The sequence below is a fragment of the Salmo trutta genome, chromosome 27 (assembly GCF_901001165.1).
Source record: "Salmo trutta chromosome 27, fSalTru1.1, whole genome shotgun sequence".
Taxonomy (NCBI): domain Eukaryota; kingdom Metazoa; phylum Chordata; class Actinopteri; order Salmoniformes; family Salmonidae; genus Salmo; species Salmo trutta.
In genome coordinates, this window is record NC_042983.1 from 907,250 (window position 1) to 935,182 (window position 27,933).

A 27,933-nucleotide genomic window follows, 5' to 3' on the forward strand; every position below is an offset into this window, starting at 1 on the left:
AGTACAGTAGTATTTTTGTCCTAGCACAGGGTATTTAACAAACGGCTCTACTAACCTCACTCTTGCTTCGCTTGTTCTCTCTCTCCCTGCTCCTCCAGGTATGATCCTGTTTTGTTTGTTCTTTTATTGGTTTATTTAGTTTCCACTCAGTCATGTTTACATACACATATTCACGCATCCATGCACCCTACATTATGACATTTCCACACCTCATTCCTTTTTCTTTGTTTAGAATTAATAGTTTTGTTTTATAATAAATAACTTTTTGAATTGGCCTATACCAGTTGTTGATGTCCTCTCATTTTTGCCACAGGCTATGAGCCGGCCTGTGACAATTGACACTTGCGCCAACCGAAAATAGAGCCCCCTATGTCAGCCCCTGAAAATCAGATATCAGCCTCAATCTCTGGACCAGAAGGAACGTACCTACACTCTTAGAAAAAAAGGGTTCCAAAAGGGTTCTTCGGCTAACCCCATAGGAGAACCCTTTGAAGAACCCTTTCGGCCTTCATGTTAAACCCTTTCCACAGAGGGTGACTTAGGGGGCTCTATTTTTGGCAACAAACTTGTTTACAATTTTATTATGTACAAACTGGCGCACTGGCATTTTCCAGCCCTAGCGCCAGGGTCGTCAATTTAGCTATCTAACATCAGCTTGCTTATGCTGAGGTGGCAACATTTCATGTGAGTCCTTAAAAACGAGCAAAAGTGACAATTTCATGCAGCACTAATGGGAAGTTTTAACCCTATCATTCCCAGGATTCCAGCAAAAATAGGCTTAATTTATCTGATTTTCATTTATTTGCATGTCCAACCCATATCTTTATCCTCACAATTAAGCGTTTTACCATTTTCTTTTTAGGACAACCAGTGCTACAAGTAGAACACACAACAATTTTACATAAATAGTTGCATTCACGTTACTCTTGTGAGCCATAGAGCAAAACATGTTTGTAGCTCAAACCATTCGGACACTACAGATGGTGGGAAGAGTTAGACAAATTATTTTGCCAATTAGCTTCAGCTGGCTGGTGTCTGACCCGGGCCCCTTCGTGGTCCGCTCTTGTCTCTCAAACGCCGCTCTAGCTCAGCGCCCGTTAATCACACAGACCGATGCAGAAGAAATGGACGAATCCAATGGTACAGAATTCTGTAGCTCAAAAACAGATACTTTTGAGAATCTGCCTTGCACATAGGCAACTATACAATTGACAGGAGCCTAGTATTTTGTATAGATGTGCAAATGTTATGCGCAGAGATTTAGGCCTACATGTGCACACAGTGCCATGGAACGAGTGAAGCAATTTATGATATCATGCTTCTGACCCCATCCTATTTAGAAATATTGTTAAAAAAAACAAAAAGCTTGTTTTCCATTTCATATCAAGCCCTCCATAGTCTACCCTTACCCTAGGCCTAGGCTACAAAGGCTGGTTCAGCAGCAAAGTCTTGTATTTTTTTATCTTGGACTTTATCCATAAAGGTGTTTAAAAGGTGACTGTAGGAAATTCTAGCGGCCATGACTGAATTAAACCTGAGTTGGTTTTGGGGTGTGGTTTGATGTGTGAGTTTGCAGGTGGGAAGAGTTAGACAAATTATTTTGCCAATTAGCTTCAGCCGGCTGGTGTCTGACCATGACAAAGTTGGTTTGACTTTGGATAACCTATCTCCGGGGCTAATTGGGGGCAATCAATAAATTGCACAATGTAAATGAGAAAATATTAATTTCAACAATTTATAGATGGTTTGAGGTTTTTAAGTCATTGAATATTGGAGCTATTGGAATTTTTACATATTGTCCAATTTACAGATGGTCCCTAACTAGCCCCATAGGGATATCCAAAGTGAAATTAAATTTACCACAGGCATTACAATCGGTTCGCTTGCAGCTGCACTCCATGATTACTTGTGTCCTGCCAGCAGTGGGCATGTGGGCAGGATTGAAACAAACCCAATCTTCATTTATGTTGTGATGCAGTCACGATCAAAAGTTTCACGAGACTGACTTCATGACCAAAATTATCCTCTTTACACTTTGTAGTCAATTCTGACAGTATAATAAATGTTTCTGACTCATATCAATGCCACATAGGCTGTTTTCTAAATGAGAAGTAGTTTTTTAGGGGCTGTTGCTCTTTAAATGGTCTATTCGGCCTTAATTTGAAAATATACTGCACATCCTAAAACATACACACATATGCCTACCAGCATACTTCATTTAGCTTGTTCAAGTAGCCATCCCCATCTCCAAAGACCACCACTCATCCGGTTACCAAAGACGTGCTCCTCCAATGAGTGGCCAAGCCCTCGTTACACCTACAACTTATTTATTTATCAACAACCAGCCCTTTTGTACCATTGCCAGCTATTGTGAAAATAGCTTAAATATTTCTGACAAACCCCCATTGCTTAGATTTACCATTGCGTTAGGTTTGTTAAACTAGAGCCAAGGATCAGTTTGGCCTTTTTAGACCACACAATAAATAACATTACATGGACCCTAGCACTCCAACTCTGAGATGCTTGATATATACAACCCCTGATCTCTGATTTGATGTGCAGAGAGGAAAGAGGGCCATTATGCACCAGTCCATCTCAAGAGGAGGAGACATATTGTATGTCTGTCCTGGCGGCTGTGGGAAGAAATAAAGAATGAAATATTGATTCTCAATCTCTCTTGCCTCCGCAGGCCACGACAGTCAATTTGTTTTTGCAATGCATGCTGGGACTCACCCTGGGAGGAGAAGGCGGAGGGTCTGAGTCACTGGAGCCTGGCGTTATAGAAAATAAATAACCATGAAAAATGTATCAAAATAATGTCATTTTTCATGTTTTATTCACTGAATTTCATATCAGAGATGTGTGCAGTAGACTCGTTTAGAGTTGTAGTTTATTTAATCCGTATACACAGCTTTGATTTGAGGCCCCTGCAGCTGTACTCATCTTTTCATCTTTAACTAATGAAATGGTGCACATTTTAACTTTTATAAGAGTTGATGGTGTGTGTGTGTGTGTGTGTGTGTGTGTGTGTGTGTGTGTGTGTGTGTGTGTGTGTGTGTGTGTGTGTGTGTGTGTGTGTGTGTGTGTGTGTGTGTGTGTGTGTGTGTGTGTGTGTGTGTGTGTGTGTGTGTGTGTGTGTGTGTGTGTGTGTGCGCGTGTGCGTGTGCGTGCGTGCAACTTTCCTGTCTGAGTGTGTTTGTGGGGGTTGGATCTTGGATGTCTTGAAGGGCTCTCTTTCTTCAAAATAAATGCCTGTTACTTTTTATAGCCCAGCTGCTTTTGTAACAATGCCAAAATCCCATTTCTAACTACTATTGAAATAACCATATGATCCCATTGAGCTCTTTGACTTTCCTTCAGGGTATATTGACTGTGATGTTTAGTTACAGCCAAATACATAGGCTTATCGTAAAGGCTTGTTCAATTTAAACACACACACACACATAGCCTTGAGAAAGGTTGAGTTTTCTTTTTTTTATTGCTTTGTTACTATTTTCACAAGTATGTGGGGGAATTTTCTAAACTCTTAGTACAAAACTCCAAACTTGTAACGCAGCCAGTCTTACATTCAAAACCTTTCATTGTGCATTAATTTTGTTTGTAGACATCTTTCACCACAAAAGCATTGATCCAAAACACAACATAGTGATGTCTTCTCAATTCAGATATTTTAACCACCAGTTCATCCAAAAGCTAAAAATATGAGAAATGTTTCAAAATTGCCCTTTGAATGTAATATGCTTACTGTAAATTACAGTACATTAGTTTTCACATTAGGCAATAAACTTGCACAACCCATTAAAATTTACTGAGCAACTTTCACAATGTAGTCAAATTAAAGAAACATAATGTTTAGCAGGGACTAGTTTGCATCAAGCCTGTAAATATCATCATTGTTCATGCACCTGGGGAAAAACCCTTTGGCATGGTGAATCCACGCCTGACTTACAGTAGATCTGGATTGATGTCATTGCATGCCGCATCCATGGCCTGAAGGAGGGGGGTACGCTCATGGGGATGGCAATCATACATCTTCCATCTGTATTGTAATTGCGTATTGCATTTTACAGTGTTGTATTGTACTTGTGGCTCAGTTCATAACAACATGGCACTAGCAACACAAGAGTTTTTGGTTCGATTCCCACTGGGGAATTGTATTGTATTGAGATTGTATTGCTGCACTATAGGAGCTAGAAACACAAGTATTTCGCTGCACCTGCTGTAACATCTGCTCAGCTGTGTACGCGACCAATAAACTTTTATTTGATTTGCTACATACAGTACATCTCTGATCTTTTTTAATGCTTACTGTGAAGTAAAATCAGAATAGTCATAATAATAGTACTTTTGAGTATATTTCAAGCTTTTATGTTTCTACTTTACAGACATACACTTTCATTATGTAGTTCTCAAAACCTGTATTAGACAAACCAGTTTACATGTTAAATGTATAGCTACAGTAGGTTTACCCAACTTTTATGTGATCATCAATTAAGAGCATTTGGATTAAGCGATAGTAAAATGTATTTTAACTAAAGGGAAGAGAATAATATCAAAAGTAATGTGAGCATCGCATCGTGAAAGGCAATTACTTTATTTAAACATGTATTGCAAAGTGAAAGATGTATTTCTAGATGAAAGCCTGATTAAGTTATTAAGTGAAAAAATAAAGTTGTGTGTTCTACTTAGTCAATTGAAAATGTGCTTAGAGTTTTGAAACTGCCTTTTTGATTAGCTGTTTTGAGTTTTGTACCAAGAGTTGTGAAAATTGCACATAAGCGATTAAACAAAACTGTAGTTTACTTGAGAATAGTCAAATATGGTGTGTTTGCCCATGGGCTCCCTCAGACAGAACCAACCCAGCACTGTGACAAGTACAGAGTATAGATCCTTATACTGTATCTCTGGAGGCTAGCACCATGTTATACTGCGTCAGAAAAGCTGAATGAAAAAGATGTAAGGCAGATTAACGCAGCCTTCACTTGCGGTTCCCACCAAAGTTGAAATAATTAGTAGAGAGTAGAGGGAATAATCATCTCTAACTTGCAGAGTAAAATTAACCCTCGGTCGTGCTGCATGGCTTCAGAAAAGGAGGAAACCAATTTTCTCCTGCTTCTGTTCGACTTCTGCGCATTCGCCATTCTTCTCTGACTGAGATTCAGATTTTTTTATTTTAGCTTTCCTGGCTAATCCGTTAGCAAGAGGATTTAACCAACAAAGACAACCATGGAATTAACAGGCTTTTTTGGGGCTTTTAATATATTTTTGAGTTAAAATAACACTTAACCCTAGCTTTCTTGTCTGTACCTGGAATCATGTCACTACATTTAAAATATGTGTAAGGCGTGGGTGTTGGTAGATGAGGAATAAAATGCAGGAGAACAGCGATTCGGTGTATGGGCTTTAATAGGCTTCCAAACAAAACGACAGCCAATGCACAGAGCGCACAACAAAGCAAAGTGCCCCAAACACACGGGACAAAACACAGCTTGCGCAAACATACGCACCACTGAAGAATGTGCAACAAACCGCGTGTAATCACGCACAGCATACAATGGGAAAAATAATCCCGCACAAAGAGCAGGCAGGCCTGCTGGCTAATAAAGCCCGCTAATAGTCCAACTAAAAACAGGTGCGCCTAATAACGAAAAGGGGGAAAACAAAAAGGGAATCAGTGGCAGCTATTAGGCCGGTGACGACGACCGCTGAGTGCCACCCGAGCAGGAGGGGAGCCACCTTCGGTAGGAGTCGTGACAATATGCTAATTATTCTAGGCTTGTATGCTTTCTCTCTACCTCACAGAATAATGCTAGGCCTATGTAATTGATATAGAGTCTACAATCACAGATAATATGACCTCCGGACCAGAAATCAATGTTTATCTTCTTTGTGTATTGACTACTGGCTATAAAGATGGCATAATCAGTATGCTAATGGGATAAAACACGGTCAATGCAGCTATCGTTGTGTTTTGGCAGAATGTCCTTGACCTAATGTTTAATTGTCGTAGTATTCTTTGTGTTCCTAGGGAATGTAATTAGTTCAGTAATAGGTGTGTGTGTGTGTGTTCAGTAATTGATGCAAATTCTGTATGTTCTTGTGTGCATGTAATTGTGTAAAATTTACTTGATTGATATACACTACAGTTAGCGTGTGTATCTGTGTGTGTTATCCTTACATAATACCCTGGGATTTTGTCTGTCTTCTCCCCTCATTCCCCACGACCCTCTACACACACACAACACATTTTGAGCACTTATGTCATTAGAGGAAGGATTCAATCAAGTTGTCACCCTGTCAAAGTGGGCGCATCTGGACAGGCTATTTAGAGAGAGCTGAAAGATTCGGAAGGAAGGAGAGGCTTGTTCATCAACCACACTGTTCTATGTGTGTGTCTGTGCCTTTCTCTGCGATTGTGTTTCTCTGAGATGGTTTGTTATATGTGTGTGTGCGTGCATACAAACGTGCATGTGTGTGTGTGTGTGTGTGCAGGAGGCTGTAAGATAATGTCTCTGATGTTAATGGGAAGTGTGTGTTGTGGCATGTCCAGGCGGTTCAGTTCTGTGTCACTGTCATGTGTCAGCTCTGATCGGCCCAACTGCTGATATGAGTATAGCCTGAGCTCAGCACCTCTAGGGTTGTGTGTGTGACATGTACTGTATATAGGCCTGCCTCTAGGACCACATAAATGCCTGGCTCTGCCCATATGTCTGTAGCCCTACAGTAAGTGTCTATAAATTACCAGGTCTGGTTTATAGGCCAAAACACTGACCAGACCAGACCACATAACGAAACCATGGGGTCTATTGACTGATTGGCCTTGCCGAACATATAGTTCATCCTGTATGGCTTAATGGTATGATGTTTTATCCTTCTTAGGCGAATGAGACACTGGCCATGTACAAATACCCGTACTAAATAGTAGACCGTTTGAGTATGCAAAGAAATTACATTTAATAGTATGCAACATTTCGAAAATCAAGTATGTTTTAAATGCCCGGATGTCATACTCCAGGGTTCCCAAACTGGCGGCCCGGTGGTTTTATTTGCCCCCCAGGTTTTCTGTTGGACATACAGTTGAAGTCGGAAGTTTACATACACCTTAGCCAAATACATTTAAACTCAGTTTTTCACAATTCCTGATGTTTAATCCTAGTCAAAATTCCCTGTCTTAGGTCAGTTAGGATCACCACTTTATTTTAAGAATGTGAAATGTCAGAATAATAGTTGAGAGAATTATTTATTTCAGCTTTTACTTCTTTCATCACATTCTCAATGGGTCAGAAGTTTACATACACTTAATTAGTATTTGGTAGCATTACCTTTAAATTGTTTAACTTGTGTCAAATGTTTTGGGTAGCCTTCCACAAGCTTCCCACAATAAGTTGGGTGAAATTTGGCCCATTCCTCCTAACAGAGCTGGTGTGACTGAGTCAGGTTTGTAGGCCTTCTTGCTCACACACTTTTTCAGTTCTGCCCACAAATTTTCTATGGGATTGAGGTCATGGCTTTGTGATAGCCACTCCAATACCTTGATTTTGTTGTCCTTAAGCCATTTTGCCACAACTTTGGAAGTATGTTTGGGGTCATTGTCCATTTGGAAGACCCATTTGCAACCAAGCTTTAACTTCCTGACTGATGTCTTGAGATGTTGCTTCAAGATATCCACATAATTTCCCTCCCTCATGATGCCATCTATTTTGTGAAGTGCACCAGTTCCTCCTGCTGCAAAGCACCCCCACAACATGATGCTGCCACCCCTGTGCTTCACCATTGGGATGGAGTTCTTCGGCTTGCAAGCCTCCCCCTTTTTCCTCCTGCAAGCCTCCCCCTTTTTCCTCCAAACATAACAATGGTCATTATGGCCAAACAGTTCTTTTTTTGTTTCATCAGACCAGACAACATTTCTCCAAAAAGTACAATCTTTGTCCCCATGTACAGTTGCAAACCGTAGTCTGGCTTTTTTTTATGGCGGTTTTGGAGCAGTGGCTTCTTCCTTGAGGAGCTGCATTTCAGGTTATGCCGATATAGCACTTGTTTTACTGTGGATATAGATACTTTTGTACCTGTTTCCTCCAGCATCTTCACAAGGTCCTTTGCTGTTGTTCGGTGATTGATTTGCACTTTTCACACCAATGTACGTTCCTTTCTAGGAGACAGAACGTGTCTCCTTCCTGAGCGGTATGACGGCTGCGTGGTCCCATGGTGTTTATACTTGCGTACTATTGTTTCTATATATGAACGTGGTACCTTCAGGCGTTTGTAAATTGCTCCCAAGGATGAACCCGACTTGTGGAGGTCTACAATTTTTTTCTGAGGTCTTGGCTGATTTCTTTGCCATGATGTCAAGCAAAGAGGCACTGAGTTTGAAGGTAGGCCTTGAAATACATCCACAGGTACACCTCTAATTTCTTATTTCACCTTTATTTAACCAGGTAGGCAAGTTGAGAACAAGTTCTCATTTACAATTGCGACCTGGCCAAGATAAAGCAAAGCAGTTCGACACATACAACAACACAGAGTTACACATGGAGTAAAACAAACATACAGTCAATAACACAATAGAAAAATAAGTCAAATTGACCCAAATGATGTCAATTAGCCTATAAGAAGCTTCTAAAGCCATGGCATTATTTTCTGGAATATTCCAAGCTGTTTAAAGGCACAGTCAACTTAGTGTATGTAAACTTCTGACCCACTGGAATTGTGATACAGTGAATTATAAGTGAAATGATCTGTAAAATATTGCTGGGAAAATTACCTGTGTCATGCACAAAGTAGATGTCCTAACCGACTTGCCAAAACTATAGTTTGTTTACAAGAAATTTGTGGAGTGGTTGAAAACAAGTTTTAATGACTCCAACCTAAGTGTATGTAAACCTCCAACTTCAACTGTAACTGACTGTAAAAACACTTGGAAATCAGATCCAAGGGATTTTAATTGAAGAAATCTGTCCTCAAGTATTCCCACACATAATGGAGAGATGTTATCGTATACAAATATAAGCAAGGTTTTAAATTATTCTGTTTTAGTCAAACATATCTGTTTGGGCTTCTTGCGGTCAATTTGCAGTCTACAAATGATTTGTAATTGTGTTCTGTCCCCCCAACCATCCGCTCAAGAAAAAAAATCGACCCACGACTGACTAGTTGATGATCCCTGTCATACTAATTTAGGCTTTGACAACAGCTGATCAATTAGATATGGAGACGCTCTAGCGAAATCAAGGAATAGCTGGAAACAACGCAATTGTGCATCACGCATTCTTCGTATGCAAATATTCAGGGTATGGTTTAAATGCCAGGATGTAATACTCATTTCAGAGCTTCATCTAGTAGAATTTGATGCACACTTTTCCACAATGCATTGGAAGAGTTGGGCTGCGAGTGATAGGCCCTAGCTCTCTTCATGTAGCCAAACAAAAAAACTAGGCTACTTAATTGGGAAGGTGCCGAATAGCTTCTGCGGTGATGTTAAAATGTAGGCTAAGAAGATTTTGTTCTCCTTAAAATAATCATGAGTATTGCATCGTAGGCTACATGTGGCTACGTTATTGATGTCATGTTAATCAGGCCTTTTGATTTGAACATATGGAATGTTTTAGTTTTGTAGGCTAGGCTACCTATTTAATTATTACATTTATGGATCAAGCCTTACATGCTGACCACACCTCTCTCTTCGCAAAATAAATGTACACATACATGTTATTCAATCATTGCACCCACACTGCTCGCACGCATCAACGAGCGTCTGCCTAGCCAGGCGCAAAAATAGAACTTGGTTCTATTTGTGACGCTTGACGCACTGCAAGTCCTGCCTCTCCCATCTCCTCATTGGTTTTTAGGAGCATATACCCACGTCCCATCTCCTCATTGGTTTTTAGGAGCATATACCCGCGTCCCATCTCCTCATTGGTTTTTAGGAGCATATACCCACGTGGATGATTGAAAGATGAACTGAGGTCCACACTCCAGTCCAGTTGGTTGTGGTAATGCACCTTAAAGTTGGTTGCCAACCGCCATATAAATTCTGAAGAAGAAGCCTGAGAACTAGAAACAAACTCGATTCATCCTTTTATCTGTGGATTAATTGTCACAGTAGAGGAACTTGTGCATTTCAGTTAAAATAACAACCCAATGTTTATATCCCAGGACAAATTAGCTAACAACAGCAAGCTAGCTAGCTAATTGCCATAAATCAAATCAAACTTTATTTGTCACATGCGCTGAATACAACAAGTGTAGACCTTACAGTGAAATGCTTACTTACAAGCCCTTAACCAACAGTGCAGTTCAAGAAAAACTTAAGAAAATATTTACCAAAAAAACAAAAGTTAAAAACTATAAAAAGTAACCCAATAAAATAACAATAACGAGGCTATATATAGGGGGTACTGGTACTGAGTCAATGTGCGGGGGTACAAGTTAGTCGAGGTAATTTGTACATGGATATAGGGGTAAAGTGACTATGCATACATAATAAACAGCGAGTAGCAGCAGTGTACAAACAAATGGAAGGGGGGGGGGGGGTCAATGTAAATAGTCCAGTGGCCATTTGATTAATTGTTCAGCAGTCTTATGGCTTGGGGGTAGAAGCTGTTAAGGAGCATTTTGGTCCTAGATTTGGCACTCTGGTACCGCTTGCCGTGCGGTAGCAGAGAAAACAGTCTATGACAAGAGTGACTGGAGTCTCTGACAATTTTTTGGACTTTCCTCTGACGGCTAGTATATAGGTCCTGGATGGCAGGAAGCTTGGCTCCAGTGATGTACTGGGCCATACGCACTACTCTCTGTAGCGCCTTACGGTCAGATGTCGAGCAGTTGCCATACCAGGCGGTGATGCAACCGGTCAGGATGCTCTCAATGGTGCAGCTGTAGAACTTTTTGATGATCTGGGGACCCATTCCAAATATTTTCAGTCTCCTGAAGGGGAAAAGGTGTTGTCTTGCCCTCTTAATGACTGTCTTGGTGTGTTTGGACCATGATAGTTCGTTGGTGATGTGGAGACTAAGGAACTTGGAACTCTCGACCTGCTCCACTACAGCCCCGTCGATGTTAATGGGGGCCTGTTCGGCCCGCCTTTTCCTGTAGTCCACGATCAGCTCCTTTGTCTTGCTCACATTGAGGGAGAGGTTGTTGTCCTGCCAGGTCTCTGACCTCCTCCCTATAGGCTGTCTCATCGTTGTCGGTCGGACTGTTGTGTCGTCAGCAAACTTAATGATGGTGTTGATGTCGTGTTTGGCCACACAGTCATGGGTGAACCTGGAGTACCAGAAGGGACTAAGTACACACCCCTGAGGGGCCCCAGTGTTGAGGATCAGCGTGGCAGATGTGTTGTTGCCTACCCTTATCACCTGGAGGTGGTCCGTCAGGAAGACCAGGATCCAGTTGCAGAGGGAGGACTTTAGTCCCAGGGTCCTTAGCTTAGTGATGAGCTTCGTGGGCACTATGGTGTTGAACGTTGAGCTGTAGTCAATGTACAGCATTCTCACATAGGTGTTCCTTTTGTCCAGGTGGGAAAGGGCAGTGTGGAGTACGATTGAGAATGTGTCATCTGTGGATCTGTTGGGGTGGTTTGCGAATTGTAGGAACCTAGGGGATCTGGGAGGATGCTGTTGATGTGAGCCATGACCAGCCTTTCAAAGCACTTCATGGCTACCGACGTGAGTCCTACGGGGCGGTAATCATTTAGGCAGGTTACCTTCGATTTCTTGGGCACAGAGACTATGGTGGTCTGCTTGAAACATGAAGGTATTCCAGACTCGGCCAGGGAGAGGTTGAAAATGTCAGTGAAGACACTTGCCAGTTGGTCCGTCTGGCGCCCGCGGCTTTGTGAATGTTGACCTGTTTAAAGGTCTTGCTCACATCGGCTATCGAGAGCATGATCACACAGTCGTCCAGATCAGCAGGTGCTATCATGCATGCTTCAGTGTTGCTTGCCTCGAAGCGAGCATAAAAGGCATTTGGTAGGCTTGTGTCACTGGGCAGCTCGCATCTGGGTTTCCCTTTGTAGTCCGTAGTAGTTTTCAAGCCCTGCCACATCCAACGAGCATCAGAGCCGGTGTAGTAGGATTCAATCTTAATCCTTTATTGACGCTTTGCTTGTTTGATGATTCATCTGAGGGCATAGCGGGATTTCTTATAAGCGTCCGGATTAGTGTCCTGCTCCTTGAAATCGACAGCTTTCCTGCTTTAGCTCAATGCGGATGTTGCCTGTAATCCAATGCTTCTGTTTGGGATATGTACGTAGGTCACTGTGGGGATGACAAATTCTTGTCAGATTTGCCAAATGGAGGGCTGGGGAGAGCTTTGTATGCATCTCTTTGTGTGGAGTAAACGTGGTCTAGAATTTTTTTTCCTCTGGTTGCACATGTGACATGCTGGTAGATATTAGGTAAAACGGATTTAAGTTTGCCTGCATTAAAGTCCCGGGCCACTAGTAGCACCGCTTCTGGATGAGCATTTTCTTGTTTGCTTACATACCGTTGGTTGAGTGCGGTCTTAGTGCCAGCATCGGTTTGTGGTGGTAAATAGACGACTACGAATAATATAGATGAGAACTCTCTTGGTAGATAGTGTGGTCTACAGCTTATTATAAGGTACTCTACCTCAGGCGAGCAATACCTCGAGACTTCTTTAATATTAGACATCGCACACCAGCTGTTATTGACAAATAGACACACACCCACACCCCTCATCTTACCAGACGTAGCGTCTCTGTTTTGTCGGTGCATGAAAAATCCCGCCAGCTCTACATTATCCGTGTCGTCGTTCAGCCACGACTCGGTGAAACAAGATATTACAGTTTTTAATGTCCTGTTGGTAGGATAATCTTGATCGTACGTCATCGATTTTATTATCCAATGATTGCACGCTGGCCAATAGAACGGATGGCGTTGGGGGTTTACTCGCTCGCCTACGAAGTCTCAGAAGCCAGCCTGACCTCCTGTATATCTTTTTCTCAGTCTTTTCTTCACGCAAATGATGGGGATTTGGGCATGTCCCTGAGAAAGCACTATATAATTTGCGTCGGACTCATTAAAGGAAAAAACGTCTTCCAGTTTGAGGTGAGTATTCGCTGTTCTGATGTCCAGAAGTTATTTTCGGTCATAAGAGACAGTAGCAGCAACATTATGTTCAAAATAAGTAAAAAAAATAAGTTACTAACAAAATAGCACAGTTTTTTTGTTTGACCTTTTTTTTTAAAAATAGGATAGATGGGCTATAGGGCTACATTATAGGTTGAATGTGATATTCTGCCTATAACTCCATTCCTATTTTATTCAGAGATTAGAGAAATTAATTGAATTGGAAATTAGCTATTTTCAGGCTGGTTAATGCGATGCATGTCTGCTGAATTTGGAAATCCACCTGCACTCGGCCCCGCCCCAACCTACTCAGCCAGTCAGGAGCCACTACTGCGATGCGGCCATGGCATACTGCATACTTTTTGCTAAACGGTACGTGCTAAATAGAATGCGACAATGAGTACATAGTATGCAGTTTAAGTTTGTAGTACGCTAGTATGTGTATTCGGACACGCCCATTGCTTTGGGTTTGGGCATCTCCCCCCACTCTCTCTTTCTAGCTCCTCTCATACTTCTGTTTCTCTCTGTCCATCCATCCATCCTCCTCTCCCTCTCTCTCTCTTCCTCCATCCCTCTCTCTCTGTCTCCATCCCCCTCTCTCTGCAGTGTAGCTGCAGACTCTTATTAGTTCTGTATAGTTGTCCTGGTTCAGTCTGGCTCAGCTCAGCTCAGCTTGGCTCTGTGACTTTATTTACGGGGCAGTTTGACCACTGGAGGAAAGCCAACGTCTGTGTGTATTATTACCTCATCCTGACAGCTCCCACCTCACATATATGACTCTCAGAGGGAGGGAGAGGAGGGAGGGAGGGAGAGGAGGGAGAGGAGGGAGGGAGGGAGGGAGATTGGAGGAAAGCAAGAGGGATGGAAGGAGAGAGCAGTAGATTGGTAGAGAGTGAGGGGGATGGAAGGCACTATAACTCAGTCCTCCTGCCTCTCTATGTCCTGCAGTCATCCTGTCATCCCCCTGTAGTTATCATGATTTATCTCTCTCACCCTGCACGTGGACGCGCACACACATTTACACACACACATTCACACACACTCACGCATGCACATACACACGCACGCACGCAGTGAGGCACATGCACACAAATAATTAGTGTGATCGATAGACCAAAGCATCCAGCTGGTAAAGAGGAGAAAACATACCACCAGTATACTCTATGGTTTTCAAGGAGTTGTATACCGTGGCTCTGCTATCCTCTCTTCTGTCTTCTACCAAAACTCAAGGTCAACACACACAGACTGAACACACACAAACAAGCACCCTCCAACACACGTCAGCAACCTGACCAACACTAGGTGTTTGACTCTGTGTGTGTCCATGAGAACTGCCTAAGGCTAATTCTGAAGGCTAATTCAGCTGCTCTACAGTCTTATTACAGCCCACTGAGCCTAGCAGTGATGTTCTGCTTTAGCTTTAATGATTTACTTGAATAACCTCCTCTCTTCTATCTCCATCCCTCAATATTGTCTTTAAGCAATCAGAGGGTCCGCAAGCTCTCTCTGCCTTCCTCCCCCTCCCTTTCTCTCTCTCTCTCGCTCACTTTATCTTTCTCTATCTCCCTCTTTTACTCACTCTGTGCCTCACTCTATCCCTCATATCTCTTTATCTCTCTCGTTCTCCCTCCCTCCCTCCCTCCCTCCCTTTCTCAATCACTTCATATTTCCCATTCTCTCTCTCTCCGCCAAATAGCTGGTCTCTCTAGGCCATGGATTTCAAATACATTTTGCCCCGTGGGCCGCATTCGGTCTTCAACAAGGTTTGGAGGGCCGGACTAAAAATGTGTTATATTTCCTCGCTGTCAAAATTAGAAAGAAATTGTCCACTATTGTTTTTGGAATTTTCAATGCTAGCTTTGCTAGCTTTTATTTCGCTGATTATTAGTGAGCTGGACACGGTCAAGAAACTTTATGAATGTAGGTCCATTGTAATTTCTACACAGTTTCGATTTGGTTTTAGTAACACAAAGAATCACCCGCAGGCTGGATTGGACCCCTCTGGCCGGCCAGATCCGGCCCACAGGCCATATGTTTGACACCCCCTACTACTAGGCAGAATGATTCATTATTGACAATGAATCAGCGTGTGTGAGGTAGGCTTGTAAATCGTGTGTGTATTTTTTATTTAGAGTAAATACTTATTTTCTATGTATTTTAGTATTTTCAAATAATGTGGCCTGGATCAACTACTTCAATTGGAAGTATTTGAAATTGTTTTAAAATAATTTCCTATAAATGCACGGCAGTATTTAAGTATTTGTGTAAATACTGTGTATTTGAGTATATTAAAATACATGCCAATTCCTGTATTCAAGTATTTTTTTTTATGCCAGTACTTTAAGTGTACAGTCATGGCCAAAAGTTTTGATAATGACACAAATATTAATTTTCACAAAGTTAACTGCTTCAGAGTCTTTAGATATTTTTGTCAGATGTTACTATGGAATACTGAAGTATAATTACAAGCATTTCATAAGTGTCAAAGGCTTTTAAAGTTGATACAAAGAGTCAATATTTGCAGTGTTGACCCTTCTTTTTCAAGACCTCTGCAATCCGCCCTGGCATGCTGTCAATTAACTTCTGGGCCACATCCTGACTGATGGCAGCCCATTCTTGCATAATCAATGTGAGTTTGTCAGAATTTGTGGGTTTTTGTTTGTCCACCCGCCTCTTGAGGATTGACCACAAGTTCTCAATGGGATTAAGGTCTGGGGAGTTTCCTGGCCATGGACCCAAAATATCGATGTTTTGTTCCCCGAGCCACTTAGTTATCACTTTTGCCTTATGGCAAGGTGCTCCATCATGCTGGAAAAGGCAATGTTCGTCACCTAACTGTTCCTGGATGGTTGGGAGAAGTTGCTCTCGGAGGATGTGTTGGTACCATTCTTTATTCATGGCTGTGTTCTTAGGAAAAATTGTGAGTGAGCCAACTCCCTTGGCTGAGAAGCAACCCCACACATGAATGGTCTCAGGATGCTTTACTGTTGGCATGACACAGGACTGATGGTAGCGCTCACCTTGTCTTCTCCGGACAAGCTTTTTTCCAGATTCCCCAAACAATCGGAAAGGGTTTTCATCAGATAAAATGACTTTACCCCAGTCCCCAGCTGTCCAATCCTTGTACCTTTTGCAGAATATCAGTCTGTCCCTGATGTTTTTCCTGGAGAGAAGTGGCTTCTTTGCTGCCCTTCTTGACACCAGGCCATCCTCCAAAAGTCTTCGCCTTACTGTGCGTGCAGATGCACTCACACCTGCCTGCTGCCATTCCTGAGCAAGCTCTGTACTGGTGGTGTCCCGATCCCGCAGCTGAATCTACTTTAGGAGACGGTCCTGGCACTTGCTGGACTTTCTTGGGCACCCTGAAGCCTTCTTCACAACAATTGAACAGCTCTCCTTGAAGTTCTTGATGATCTGATAAATGGTTGATTTAGGTGCAATCTTATTGGCAGCAATGTCCTTGCCTGTGAAGCCCTTTTTATGCAAAGCAATGATGACGGCACGTGTTTCCTTGCAGGTAACCATGGTTGACAGAAGAAGAACAATGATTCCAAGCACCACCCTCCTTTTGAAGCTTCCAGTCTGTTATTCAAACTCAATCAGCATGACAGAGGGATCTCCAGCCTTGTCCTCGTCAACACTCACACCTGTGTTAACGAGAGAATCACTGACATGATGTCAGCTGGTCCGTTTGTGGCAGGGTTGAAATGCAGTGGAAATGTTTTTGGGGGATTCAGTCCATTAACTCCCAATGGCTCTTTTATCACAGGAATTAATGCTGCGTGACTCAACTGGAATTATGGGTAAATCTTTGTTGACGGAACGCTGTCAACATTAATTTATCCCACAATTAGTTAGACAAGTCATTAGGATGAGGGGTAATTGATCGGCTGATAGATAAAACCTTAATTAGAATGATAAAAGAGAGGAGGAATGAGCAGGAGAGAGGAGGAGAACTTGTCTAAGCTTTTAGACAGTGACGGCTGCAAACCGTCATGACAATATTGAGGCTTTGTAGCATTCAGAGATGAAATGGAGTAATTTCAAGTGTTCCATGTAACCAATGATTTATTCAATGATGCCTGTTTAAAATATGTGTGATAACTCTAAATGTGGCTGTACTTGTGCATTTTAGTATTTGTGTAAATACTGTGTATTTGAGTATTTTCAACTACTTCATTTGGATTATTGGATTAATTGCAATATCATTACAGTGCCTTTTGTACATACATGTATTTACAGCCCAGTGCAGTCAAAACGTGATTTTCCTGTGTTTTTATATATATTTCCACACTATGGGGTTTGAATAATACTGTTTTTATTTTTACATTATGATATGCCCTTTTAGTGTAAGAACTGTTTGAAAAGACTGCCTGAAATTTGAGCTTGTTTTGGTGGGATGGAGGTTTGGCCTGCCTGGTGATGTAAGTAGCTAGTTTTCAGGTTACATATCCCTCCCATTGGGCTCATCCAATTAGGCCCCTCACTCAGACCACTCCAGACAGTCCTAGCAAAATTCTTGCTTGAGAAATTACTCTTCGCTAAGAAGATATTTTAGTTTATTTTTGACCATTTTAATTGAAAACAATCACAGTAAGGTTACCCAGAAATAATTTAATATTGTGATAGAAATTGCTGTATTGGACCTTTTAATAGCTAACTTTAAAACCATGTAATAATGTTAACACTTTATAATCAGACTTTCAAATAAAGCAATTCCAATTTATTGAAACTGTTCAGCCCCACCTTCAGCAATACACTGTAGAGGCTAGAGCTGAATATCGTGTTTTTTCTCCTGCAGTATAAGAGACAGAGAGAGAGAGAAGGAAAGAAAAGAAGGAAAGAGAGACAGACACAGAGAAAAAGAAAGAGAAGCATAGCGAATAACGGTGTGAGAGAGAAGAGGTACTATAGTGTGGTATGATCTTTCCATGACCACTATCTCCACACTGCCTCAGTCCAGAGCTGCAGGGCATTTCAACACTTGGCGGCAGGAATGTGTGCGTGTGAGCAAGTGTTTTTGTTCATGGTAAGCGTTGATGTTATTGTGTGTGTGTGTGTGTTTCTGTTCATGACAAGGGTGGTTGTGTGTGTGTGTTAGTGTGTATGTCCTTGAAAGAGACCAGTTTCCAGTGAATCTCCTGCAGAGAGTGAGAGATGTGTAGACAGACAGGTTGGAGGTCACAGTGACAGTGGGAATCCTAGCCACAGATCACCTCTCCCTGTCATTCCAGCTGGGTCACACCTCACTTCCGAACTGCCCGACCACATCAAGATCAAAGGCAGGAGAAGAGAGAGGGGTCAAGGTTCATAATGTAGCATTTTCAGGCATTTTAACTGTCATATTTCACTACTGTATGTTCTGATAAGATCTGTAAATTGATGTTCTGACACTTTTTGGAGGGTGTGAGGAGAGAGGTGAGAGGGCTGAGGAGGGAGAAGGAGTGAGGTGAAAGTGGGTGAGGAAGGTGGTGAGAGAGGAGAGTTGTGAGAAGAGGGGGTGAGGAGAGAAGAATGGATGAGGGGGTGAGGAGGATGGGTTCCATACAGTACAGTATAGGAAGAACAGTATAGAGAAGAAAGGGGTGATGAGGACTGAAGGGGTTCCATATAGTACAGTATAGAGACACTTCAGACCCAGTGATGATCATGAAACATTCATGCAGTATGCTCAGCATCCTCCTTCACAGCAGTATACCAGAGCCCTCTACCATACCAGAGTCCTGCTGTGTTGCCCTACCTTTCCCTCTGGCATTTACATTTGACATCAGAGGGCACAGTATATGGATTAATCTATCTTCGCTTGAGTAATGGCGGTTACATACAGGTAACTGCCAAAATAAAGGAAACACTTACAGTGAGGGGAAAAAAGTATTTGATCCCCTGCTGATTTTGTACGTTTGCCCACTGACAAGGAAATGATCAGTCTATAATTTTAATGGTAGGTTTATTTGAACAGTGAGAGACAGAATAACAACAAAAAAATCCAGAAAAACGCATGTCAAAAATGTTATAAAATTATTTGCATTTTAATGAGGGAAATAAGTATTTGACCCCCTCTGCAAAACTTGACTTAGTACTTGGTGGCAAAACCCTTGTTGGCAATCAGAGGTCAGACGTTTCTTGTAGTTGGCCACCAGGTTTGCACACATCTCAGGAGGGATTTTGTCCCACTCCTCTTTGCAGATCTTCTCCAAGTCATTAAAGTTTCGAGGCTGACGTTTGGCAACTCGAACCTTCAGCTCCCTCCACAGATTTTCTATGGGATTAAGGTCTGGAGACTGGCTAGGTCACTCCAGGACCTTAATGTCCTTCTTGAGCCACTCCTTTGTTGCCTTGGTCGTGTGTTTTGGGTCATTGTCATGCTGGAATACACATTTTCAATGCCCTGGCTGAGGAAGGAGATTCTCACCCAAGATTTAACGCTACATGGCCCCGTCCATCGTCCCTTTTGATGCGGTGAAGTTGTCCTGTCCCCTTAGCAGAAAAACACCCCCAAAGCATAATGTTTCCACCTCCTTGTTTGATGGTGGGGATGGTGTTCTTGGGGTCATAGGCAGCATTCCTCCTCCTCCAAACACGGCGAGTTCAGTTGATTCCAGAGAGCTCCATTTTGGTCTCATCTGACCACAACACTTTCACCCAGTTGTCCTCTGAATCATTCAGATGTTCATTGGCAAACTTCAGACGGGAATGTATATGTGCTTTCTTGAGCAGGGGGACCTTGCGGGCGCTGCAGGATTTCAGTCCTTCACAGCGTAGTGTGTTACCAATTGTTTTCTTGGTGACTATGGTTCCAGCTGCCTTGAGATCATTGACAAGATCCTCCTGTGTAGTTCTGGGTTGATTCCTCACCGTTCTCATGATCATTGCAACTCCACGAGGTGAGATCTTGCATGGAGTCCCAGGCCGAGGGAGATTGACAGTTATTTTGTGTTCCTTCTATTTGCGAATAATCGCACCAACTGTTGTCACCTTCTCACCAAGCTGCTTGGCGATGGTCTTGTAGCCCATTCCAGCCTTGTGTAGGTCTACAATCTTGTCCCTGACATCCTTGGAGAGCTCTTTGGTCTTGGCCATGATGGAGAGTTTGGAATCTGATTGATTGCTTCTGTGGACAGGTGTCTTTTATACAGGTAACAAGCTGAGATTAGGAGCACTCCCTTTAAGAGTGTGCTCCTAATCTCAGCTCGTTACCTGTATAAAAGACACCTGGGAGCCAGAAATCTTTCTGATTCAGAAGGGGTCAAATACTTATTTCCCTCATTAAAATGCAAATCCTTTTATAACATTTCTGACATGCGTTTTTCTGGATTTCTTTGTTGTTATTCTGTCTCTCACTGATCAAATAAACCTACCATTAAAATTATAGACTGATCATTTCTTTGTCAGTGGGCAAACGTACAAAATCAGCAGGGGATCAAATACTTTTTTCCCTCACTGTAACTAAATGAGGGATACAAAGTATATTGAAAGCAGGTGCTTCCACACAGGTGTGGTTCCTGAGTTAATTAAGCAATTAACATCCCATCATGCTTAGGGTCATGTATAAAATGCTGGGCAGGCCATTATTTTGGCTACCATGGCTATGCCCCCATAGGATGACAATGCCCCCATCCACAGGGCACTAGTGATCACTGAATGGTTGGATGAGCATGAAAACGATGTAAACCATATGCCATGGCCGTCTCTGTCACCTGATCTCAACCCAATTGAACACTTATGGGAGATTCTGGAGTGACACCTGAGACAGGGCTTTCCACCATAGCCATCAACAAAATACCAAATTATGGAATTACTTGTGGAAGTAAGGTGTCGCATCCCTCCAATAGAGTTCCAGACACTTGTATAATCTATGCCTAGGTGCATTAAAGCTGTTCTGGCTTGTGGTGGCGCAACACCATATTAAGACACTTTATGTTGGTGTTTTCTTTATTTTGACAGTTATCGGTAGGTGCTCCTTTGTTAGTTGTTCACACTGTATATGGATACTAGTCTGCGTCAGGGACTGATGTGTGTGTGTGGTCAATCAATCACAATAAATATATGTGGGAATGTGCCTCCCTGTGTGTGTGTATTCCTCTAAAAGCAACCTCCTAGATTTACAGAAGATCTTTAACATTCTGTAGTATGTCAATTGATAGTAGTAAGTCTTACTACTTCAGCAGTTTCTCTCTCTCTCTCTCTTTCTCTCTCTCTATCCCTCCCTCGCCCTCTGGACTGTCACAGTGTTGTGGTTTCATTCCACTGCAGCCTCTCCTGATGTAGCTACCTTCATTTGGATATACAGCTGTTATGTTTCTCTCTTTTTTTTTGTGGTCTGTCTCCATCTATATGTTTTCCTCCCTCTTGCTGTTGCGGGTAAGGGCTGCCAGGTCCCGAGGGAGAGGGTGTGTCTATGTACGTGTGTTTGAACATGTATGCGTGCATGCATACACGTGTGTGTGTGTGTGTGTGTACGTGTGAATGTCAGTCTGCATGCCTGTGCTTGTATGCCTTGTGTGTGTGTGCCCGCCACACTTGTGTGTGTGCAAGTGTGAGGTGGTTGCTAAGCAGGAACAGAGAGGAGAGGAAAGGTAGTTTCCTTGTTGCTGCAGTCTGAACACCTCACCTAGGCGTTGTCATGGGAGACTATCACCATGGTTACCACAGATGTGCGCTCTGGCTGTGTGCGTGTGTAGTTTCAGATCCTTTCTTTGCTAATGAGATGGGGTGTTAGCCCTAGACTGACTGATTCCCATGCTTCATTGTGAATGACAGAAAATCCTTCTCATATACTCATTATGATTCAACATAGCCTCTATTCTCATTCTCTGGTGGTCTTCTGCAACCAAATGCTAATTGTTAGCAGTTATTCAATGAATATTCCTTTTTGATTGATTGACTATAGTGAAGAGTTGGAAAGTGTTTGTGGAATGAAAACATAGGACTATGATCATTCTATTGAATGTAGTCCAGTGATGTTGTCTGATTTAAAAGTTTACATTTAAAAAAAGCTTTGACCAATCTGGGTAATGATATGATTAAAACAGAGGCCCTACGTTCCTTTCAATGTTTTACTGAATGTGTGATGTTAGTGGTGGTAGTCATACATCATTTGGAGTTAATATTTCTCCTCAGAATCATTGCCTGATGCCCTTTGATTTCTACTCATGTCAGTTTTCCTCTGGGACTGTGTGTGTGTGTGTGTGGCATTCTCTCTCTTCCAGAGCTGAAGACATTAGCGCTTACTTTCTCTCTCTGCCTGCTGTGGCTCTTGACAGCACAAAGTGGGTCAATGTCACACACACACACACATACATGCGGTGACTGTCCTTGTTTTGTAACCAGCTATAGAACCGGAAGAGAAGCGAGAAGATGCTAGACCTCCAGGTGGTCTTTCTGACAGGAAGGGTCTGGATCTGGGGAACGTTCTGTGTGGGTGGCTATGTGTTTTGGTTCTGGGGGGTGCTCTTTGCTATGAGGGGTGAGGGGAGAAGGAAGGAGCCTCAACAGGTTGCTAAACAAGAAGTTCTGAGGTCTATGATCTAGAGTTATCACTGTGGTCCAGCTGTCTCATACTTTATGGCATTACAGACTCAATACTGTGATTGATGAAGGTTTCACTAATGTTAAACTGTGGTTTTTACTAATAAATTGTTTTTATTGAACTTCCGTCCGAGTGACTTAATACCTTTTGTAGACTATGTTTTAGTTTGTAGTAGCATTATAACTCTCTTCTCTCTTTCTTTTCTCTCAGAAGCCCTTCCACTGAGCAGCGTTTCTCCCAGACGGCAGGCGATGCATTCCGCCTAGACTCCACCCCTCTTTCCCCGACCAATCCGAGGCAGCCATGAACCCCGAGGAGGTGGAGCATGGCCAGGAGCTGATCGAGCACATAGAAGCCGACCTGCCCCCTCCTCAACGCCGTCGCCACGACAACCACATCGCCACCAACAACGGTCGACCCCGGCAGCCTAGCAACCACAGTAGTGAGAACAACAACCACGCTGCTCCCCGCTACAGGAGATATAATGAGGCTCCTGGCGCAGGTGGCAGCAGGGTCAGAGGGGCCCCACAACGCAGGTCAACAGAGGAGCCAGAGGCGGAACTGCACCTGGGGGCCCAGTCCCCTCCCCAACCCCAGCAGCAGCAGCAGGCCCAGGGTCAGTCACAGCCCATCCTGCGTCCTGCAGTGACGCGTTACCGCAGACAGGGGGACAGCGAGGCCAGGCTCAGAGCACAGCAGCAGAGACACATACAGAGACAGCAGAGAGAGGCTGAGAGGGTACACCAACAACAACAACAACAACAACAACCTCTGCCAGCCCCACAGCCTGTTCACTCTCTACCCCCAGAACGAGAAGAGCCGGAGGAGGATGAGGAGGAGAGAGGCAGGTATAGAGAGAGGGAGACAGAGGGGGATAACTCTGCGTTAGCCCGTTCGGCCAGCACGGAGAGCGCTTTCCACACACACACAGACCGGGCGGAGGGCGACTGCGTCATGGCCCTAGATCTTGAGGCAGAGGACGAGGGCGGTACTTACGAGGTGATGCTTCGTCCAGAGGCGGAGGGATACACAGAGAGCGCTGAGTCAGAGCAGCACCATCCCCACCCTCAGCCCAACCTGAACCTCAACTACCCCCCTCAGCCCCCTCCCTTACCCCGGGAACCCCTACCAGACGTTGGGAGACCCCCCAGTCAGGAGGAGGCAGAGGAAACCCTGAACCCTGGGTGTGGTTACTCTAACTACGTCTACACCCATCCTCTCAACCTCCATGGGGGAGGGGCCAGGGTGCCGGGGGGGCGGGACAGCAGTGTCGAGGAAGGGATGGAGCCTAAAGACGAGGCATATTCTGAAGCCTACCACTACTCCCTGACAGAACATGTGTACGAGGAGATCAGCGACGCCCCCTCTGCTGCTGCTGCTGAGGGGGCGGGGCCTACAAATGCCAACGAGAACCTCCAGCAGAGAAAGGCGGGGTTCCGTCTGTTTGAGGGGAGGGACGGGGGCGGGGACTACTGGCAGCAGGAGGCAGTGGGGTCGAGGCTGCACCACTACGACGAGCGCTCGGACGGTGAGTCAGACAGCCCTGAGAAGGAGGCGGAGTTTGCTCCATACCCGCGGGCAGACAGCTGCGACCAGGACGGTGAAGAGGACATCAACATGATCGTAACGGAAGTCAGAGAGAGTTGCAGCTCTCAGAGTCTGGAGAGAGCTGCTGCTGGGTTGGGGGAGGGAGGAGACAAAGAAGACATGATGAAAGGAGGAGAGGAAGAGGGAGACTCTTACAACTCCCAATCCGACGCCCCCACAGACTCCAAACATCCCAAGAGAGAGATGGAAAGAGAGGGGGATGAGAGAGAAGGAGAGAACGTTCCAGCCCCAGCAGACAGTCCCTCTGAGGACTCGTCTGGGGTTCGTGAGAAAAGAGACGCCATCACCCTGGCCATAAAGGACATCAAGGAGGCCATAGAGGAAGTGAAGACCAGGACGGTGAGGTCACCCTACACCCCTGATGAGCCTAAAGAACCCATCTGGGTGATGAGACAGGACCTGAGTCCCACCACTGAGTGTTGTGAACTGCAGCCCTCACTAGGGGGCGACGTGAGTACAGGTTTTATGCAGACTAACACCAGTGTGTGTGTGGGGGTTTAGTCACCTCACCTGTGAGTGTGTGTGTGTGTGTGTGTGTGTGTTAATGAGTGAGTGTGCATGCGTGCGTAAATGCGTGTGCATGTGTGTGGTCACCTGACACACTGTAATGGAGCTGGTAGCTTAATAATGATGCAATTCTTATATAAAGATACAGTAGATAGCAGCTTGAGTTACAACCTCAGACTGGTCAGGACAGGAAGGAAGAAGGGTCTCTTAATAGTCTGAAGTGGCTTCCTTTCCTTCCCTCGTCTCTTTTCTCTATCTTTATTTATATGAAAATACAAGATAGGTGAGAGCAATATGGAGGATGCTAACTATGAAATTAGCTCGTCTGTCCAGTTCTTTCAAATCAGCACAATAGAAGGAGAGGAGGTAAGGAAAAGAGGAATCAACTTGAGATACAGCCTAGGAAAATGTTTGGTTGTATGTTGAATGTATTGGATCATGATGCAGAAAGGCAACAGCAGAAGAGCTGAATAACACATATCCTTCTGGCTTCAAGACCACAAGATTAGATCCCTCTCCCTTCTTCCTCTCTCCATCATTTATCTTTCTCTTTCCCTCTTTTCTGTCTCAACATCCCCTTCTCACTTCATATCTCTAACACTTCATCTCTCTTTTTCTCTTCCCTCTTCCCCTCCTCCTCTCATTATCCCTCTTTCCCTCAGAGGGGTTGTTTGTCACATGCTGGCTTTGCTTTCTGAGTGGTGGCTGTGAGGACAAATGATCCTCCTCTCCTCCCCTCCCCTTTTGACTGCTGCAGTAGCTATAGCGTGGGTAGGTTGGTTGAATCGTTTGACCAGCGGTCTCATCTCATCAGTATTCCTCCTAGCTCTGTGGTTGCATGCCACCTTTCCTCTCTTAGCTTCTCCACTACACAGTCAGCCTTGCAAATGGAGCTGTCTTGGCCTGCCAGACCTAGACAGCCTGACACTGATAAGAGGGGGAAGGGGGTAGAGTGTAGGTTAAGAGAGGAAGAAAGAAAAGGGGAGGAGGGAGGAGCGAGCATGAGAGAGTAAGGGAAGAGTCAGAGAGGATTGCTGAATTACAGAGTGCGAATTATACCGTGGCATTCAGGGGTCACTTTTTTTCACGGGACCTCCTATGTTTTCAGAATGTTTTTTATGGGCCTAATAGTAAAGATGTGTCTTCTTTTCTTTTTTGTCTTCTTTTCTCTTTTTTTGACACAGAGGTGGGCATGTTCGTTTAATTTGGAATAAGCATTTATTTAAAAAAATTGACCACTGTGTAACGTTCGTCGTCGTATGGAGTGGACCAAACTGCAGCGGGTATATTGAACATCTTTTATTTGAAGGAAAAACAAAACACACGACGAAAACAGTCCTGTAAGGTGCACAGACTAAACCGGAATCAACCACCCACAAACACAAGAGAAAATTAGCCCACTTAAATATGGCCTCCAATTAGAGGCAACGACAACCAGCTCCCTCTAATTGGAGGTCATTCCAAAACCTAACATAGAAATAGAGAAACCAGATAAACACATAGAAATAGAAAATATAGAACATACACCAAAAACGCCGAAACACACAAAACAAACACCCCCTGCCACGCCCTGGCCAAACTACAATAACAAACCACCCCTTTTACTGGTCAGGACGTGACACACTGTAGCAGTACAAATTGCATTTTAAACAAATAGGAGAATAGTTAAATTAGCATTAGAGACATTGTTGCATTTAGGGAGACTCCTGTCTCATTCATGGAGATGGCATGCTGATGTCAAACAAATCAAATCAAATTTTATTTGTCACATGCGCCAAATACAACAGGTGTAGACCTTACCGTGAAATTCTTACTTACAAGCCCTTAACCAACAATGCAGTTCAAGAAATAGTTAAGAAAATATTTACTAAATAAACTAAAGTAAAAAAAAAATACATATATAAAAAAAATCAACAAGTAACACAAGAAAATGACATAACAATAACCCAACCCTTTGTTACAGGGGTACCAGTACCGAGTCAATGTGCAGGTTAGTCGAGGTAATTTGTAAAGTGAATATGCATAGATGAGTAGCGTGGGGGGGTCAATGTAAATAGTCCGGGTGGCCATTTAATTATTGTTCAGCAGGGGTAGAAGATGTTAAGGAGCCTTTTGGTACTAGACTTGGCGCTCCGGTACCGCTTGCCGTGTGATAGCAGAGAGAACAGTCACTTGGGTGACTGGAGTCTTTGACCATTTTTCGGGCCTTCCTTTTCCTATATAGGTCCTGGATGTCAGGAAAGGGGGAATACCTAGTCAGTTGTATAACTGAATGCCTTCAACTGAAATGTGTCTTCCATATTTAACCCAGCCCTTCTGAATCAGAGAGGTCCGTGGGGCTGCCTTAATCGACATCCATGTCTTCGGCACCTGGGGAACAGTGGGTTAACTGCCTTGCTCAGGGGCAGAATGACAGATTTTTACCTTGTCAGCTCGGGGATTCGATCCGGTTATTGGCCCAACGCTCTAACCAGTAGGCTACCTGCCACCCCTGGGGCATACGCACTACCCTCTGTAGTGCCTTACGGTCAGATGCCGAGCAGTTGCCATACCAGGTGGGGATGCAACCGGTCAGGATGCTCTCGATGGTTCAGCTGTATAACCTTTTGAGGATCTGGGGACCCATGCCAAATCTTTTCAGTCTCCTGAGGGGGAAAAGGTGTTGTCGTGCCCTCTTCACAACTGTCTTGGTGGGTTTGGACCATGATAGTTTGTTGGTGATGTTGATACCAAGGAACTTGAAACTCTCGACCCGCTCCACTTCAGCCCCGTCGATGTTAATGGGGGCATATCCTGCCCTTCTTTTCCTATAGTCCACGATCAGCTCCTTTGTCTTATTCACATTGAGGGAGAGGTTGTTGTCCTTGCACCACACTGCTGGGTCTCTGACCTCCTTGCTATAGGCTGTCTCATGGTTGTCGGTGATCAGGCCTACCACTGTTGTGTCGTCAGAGCTCTTACTCTTCTGTATAACTACCCAGGGGGCATAGTAGTGATGAGAGTGGCTAGTGGATGGATGGACACTTTACTACTGTCACGCTAGCTTGAGAAATCCCCTCCAAGTATAAAAGACTGTTCCTCTTCAAAAGGGTTAGAAATGATGGAGAGAGATTCTTTGTACTCACTCAGACCTCTGGAGACAACAACGGACTCATGTCTGGGAGCAGGCAGTCATTTGGGTTTTAGTAGAGTCACGCAACA

At 43.7% G+C, this 27,933-nt stretch overlaps 1 protein-coding gene across 6 annotated transcripts in view; it reads left to right on the top strand.

Annotated features, from left to right (window-relative positions):
• The window catches only part of LOC115164098 (amyloid-beta A4 precursor protein-binding family A member 1), a 118,188-nt gene that overhangs the window by 60,240 nt on the left and 30,015 nt on the right, over positions 1-27,933 (top strand). For 5 of the 6 annotated variants that reach the window (XM_029716218.1, XM_029716217.1, XM_029716221.1 and 2 more), the window contains one exon: positions 22,828-24,675. In XM_029716218.1, coding sequence (XP_029572078.1) covers positions 22,921-24,675 — 1,755 coding nt within the window. In that variant the 5' untranslated portion in view covers positions 22,828-22,920. The remainder of the gene's footprint in view (positions 1-22,827; positions 24,676-27,933) is intronic. The other variant, XM_029716219.1, reaches the window with a different exon arrangement.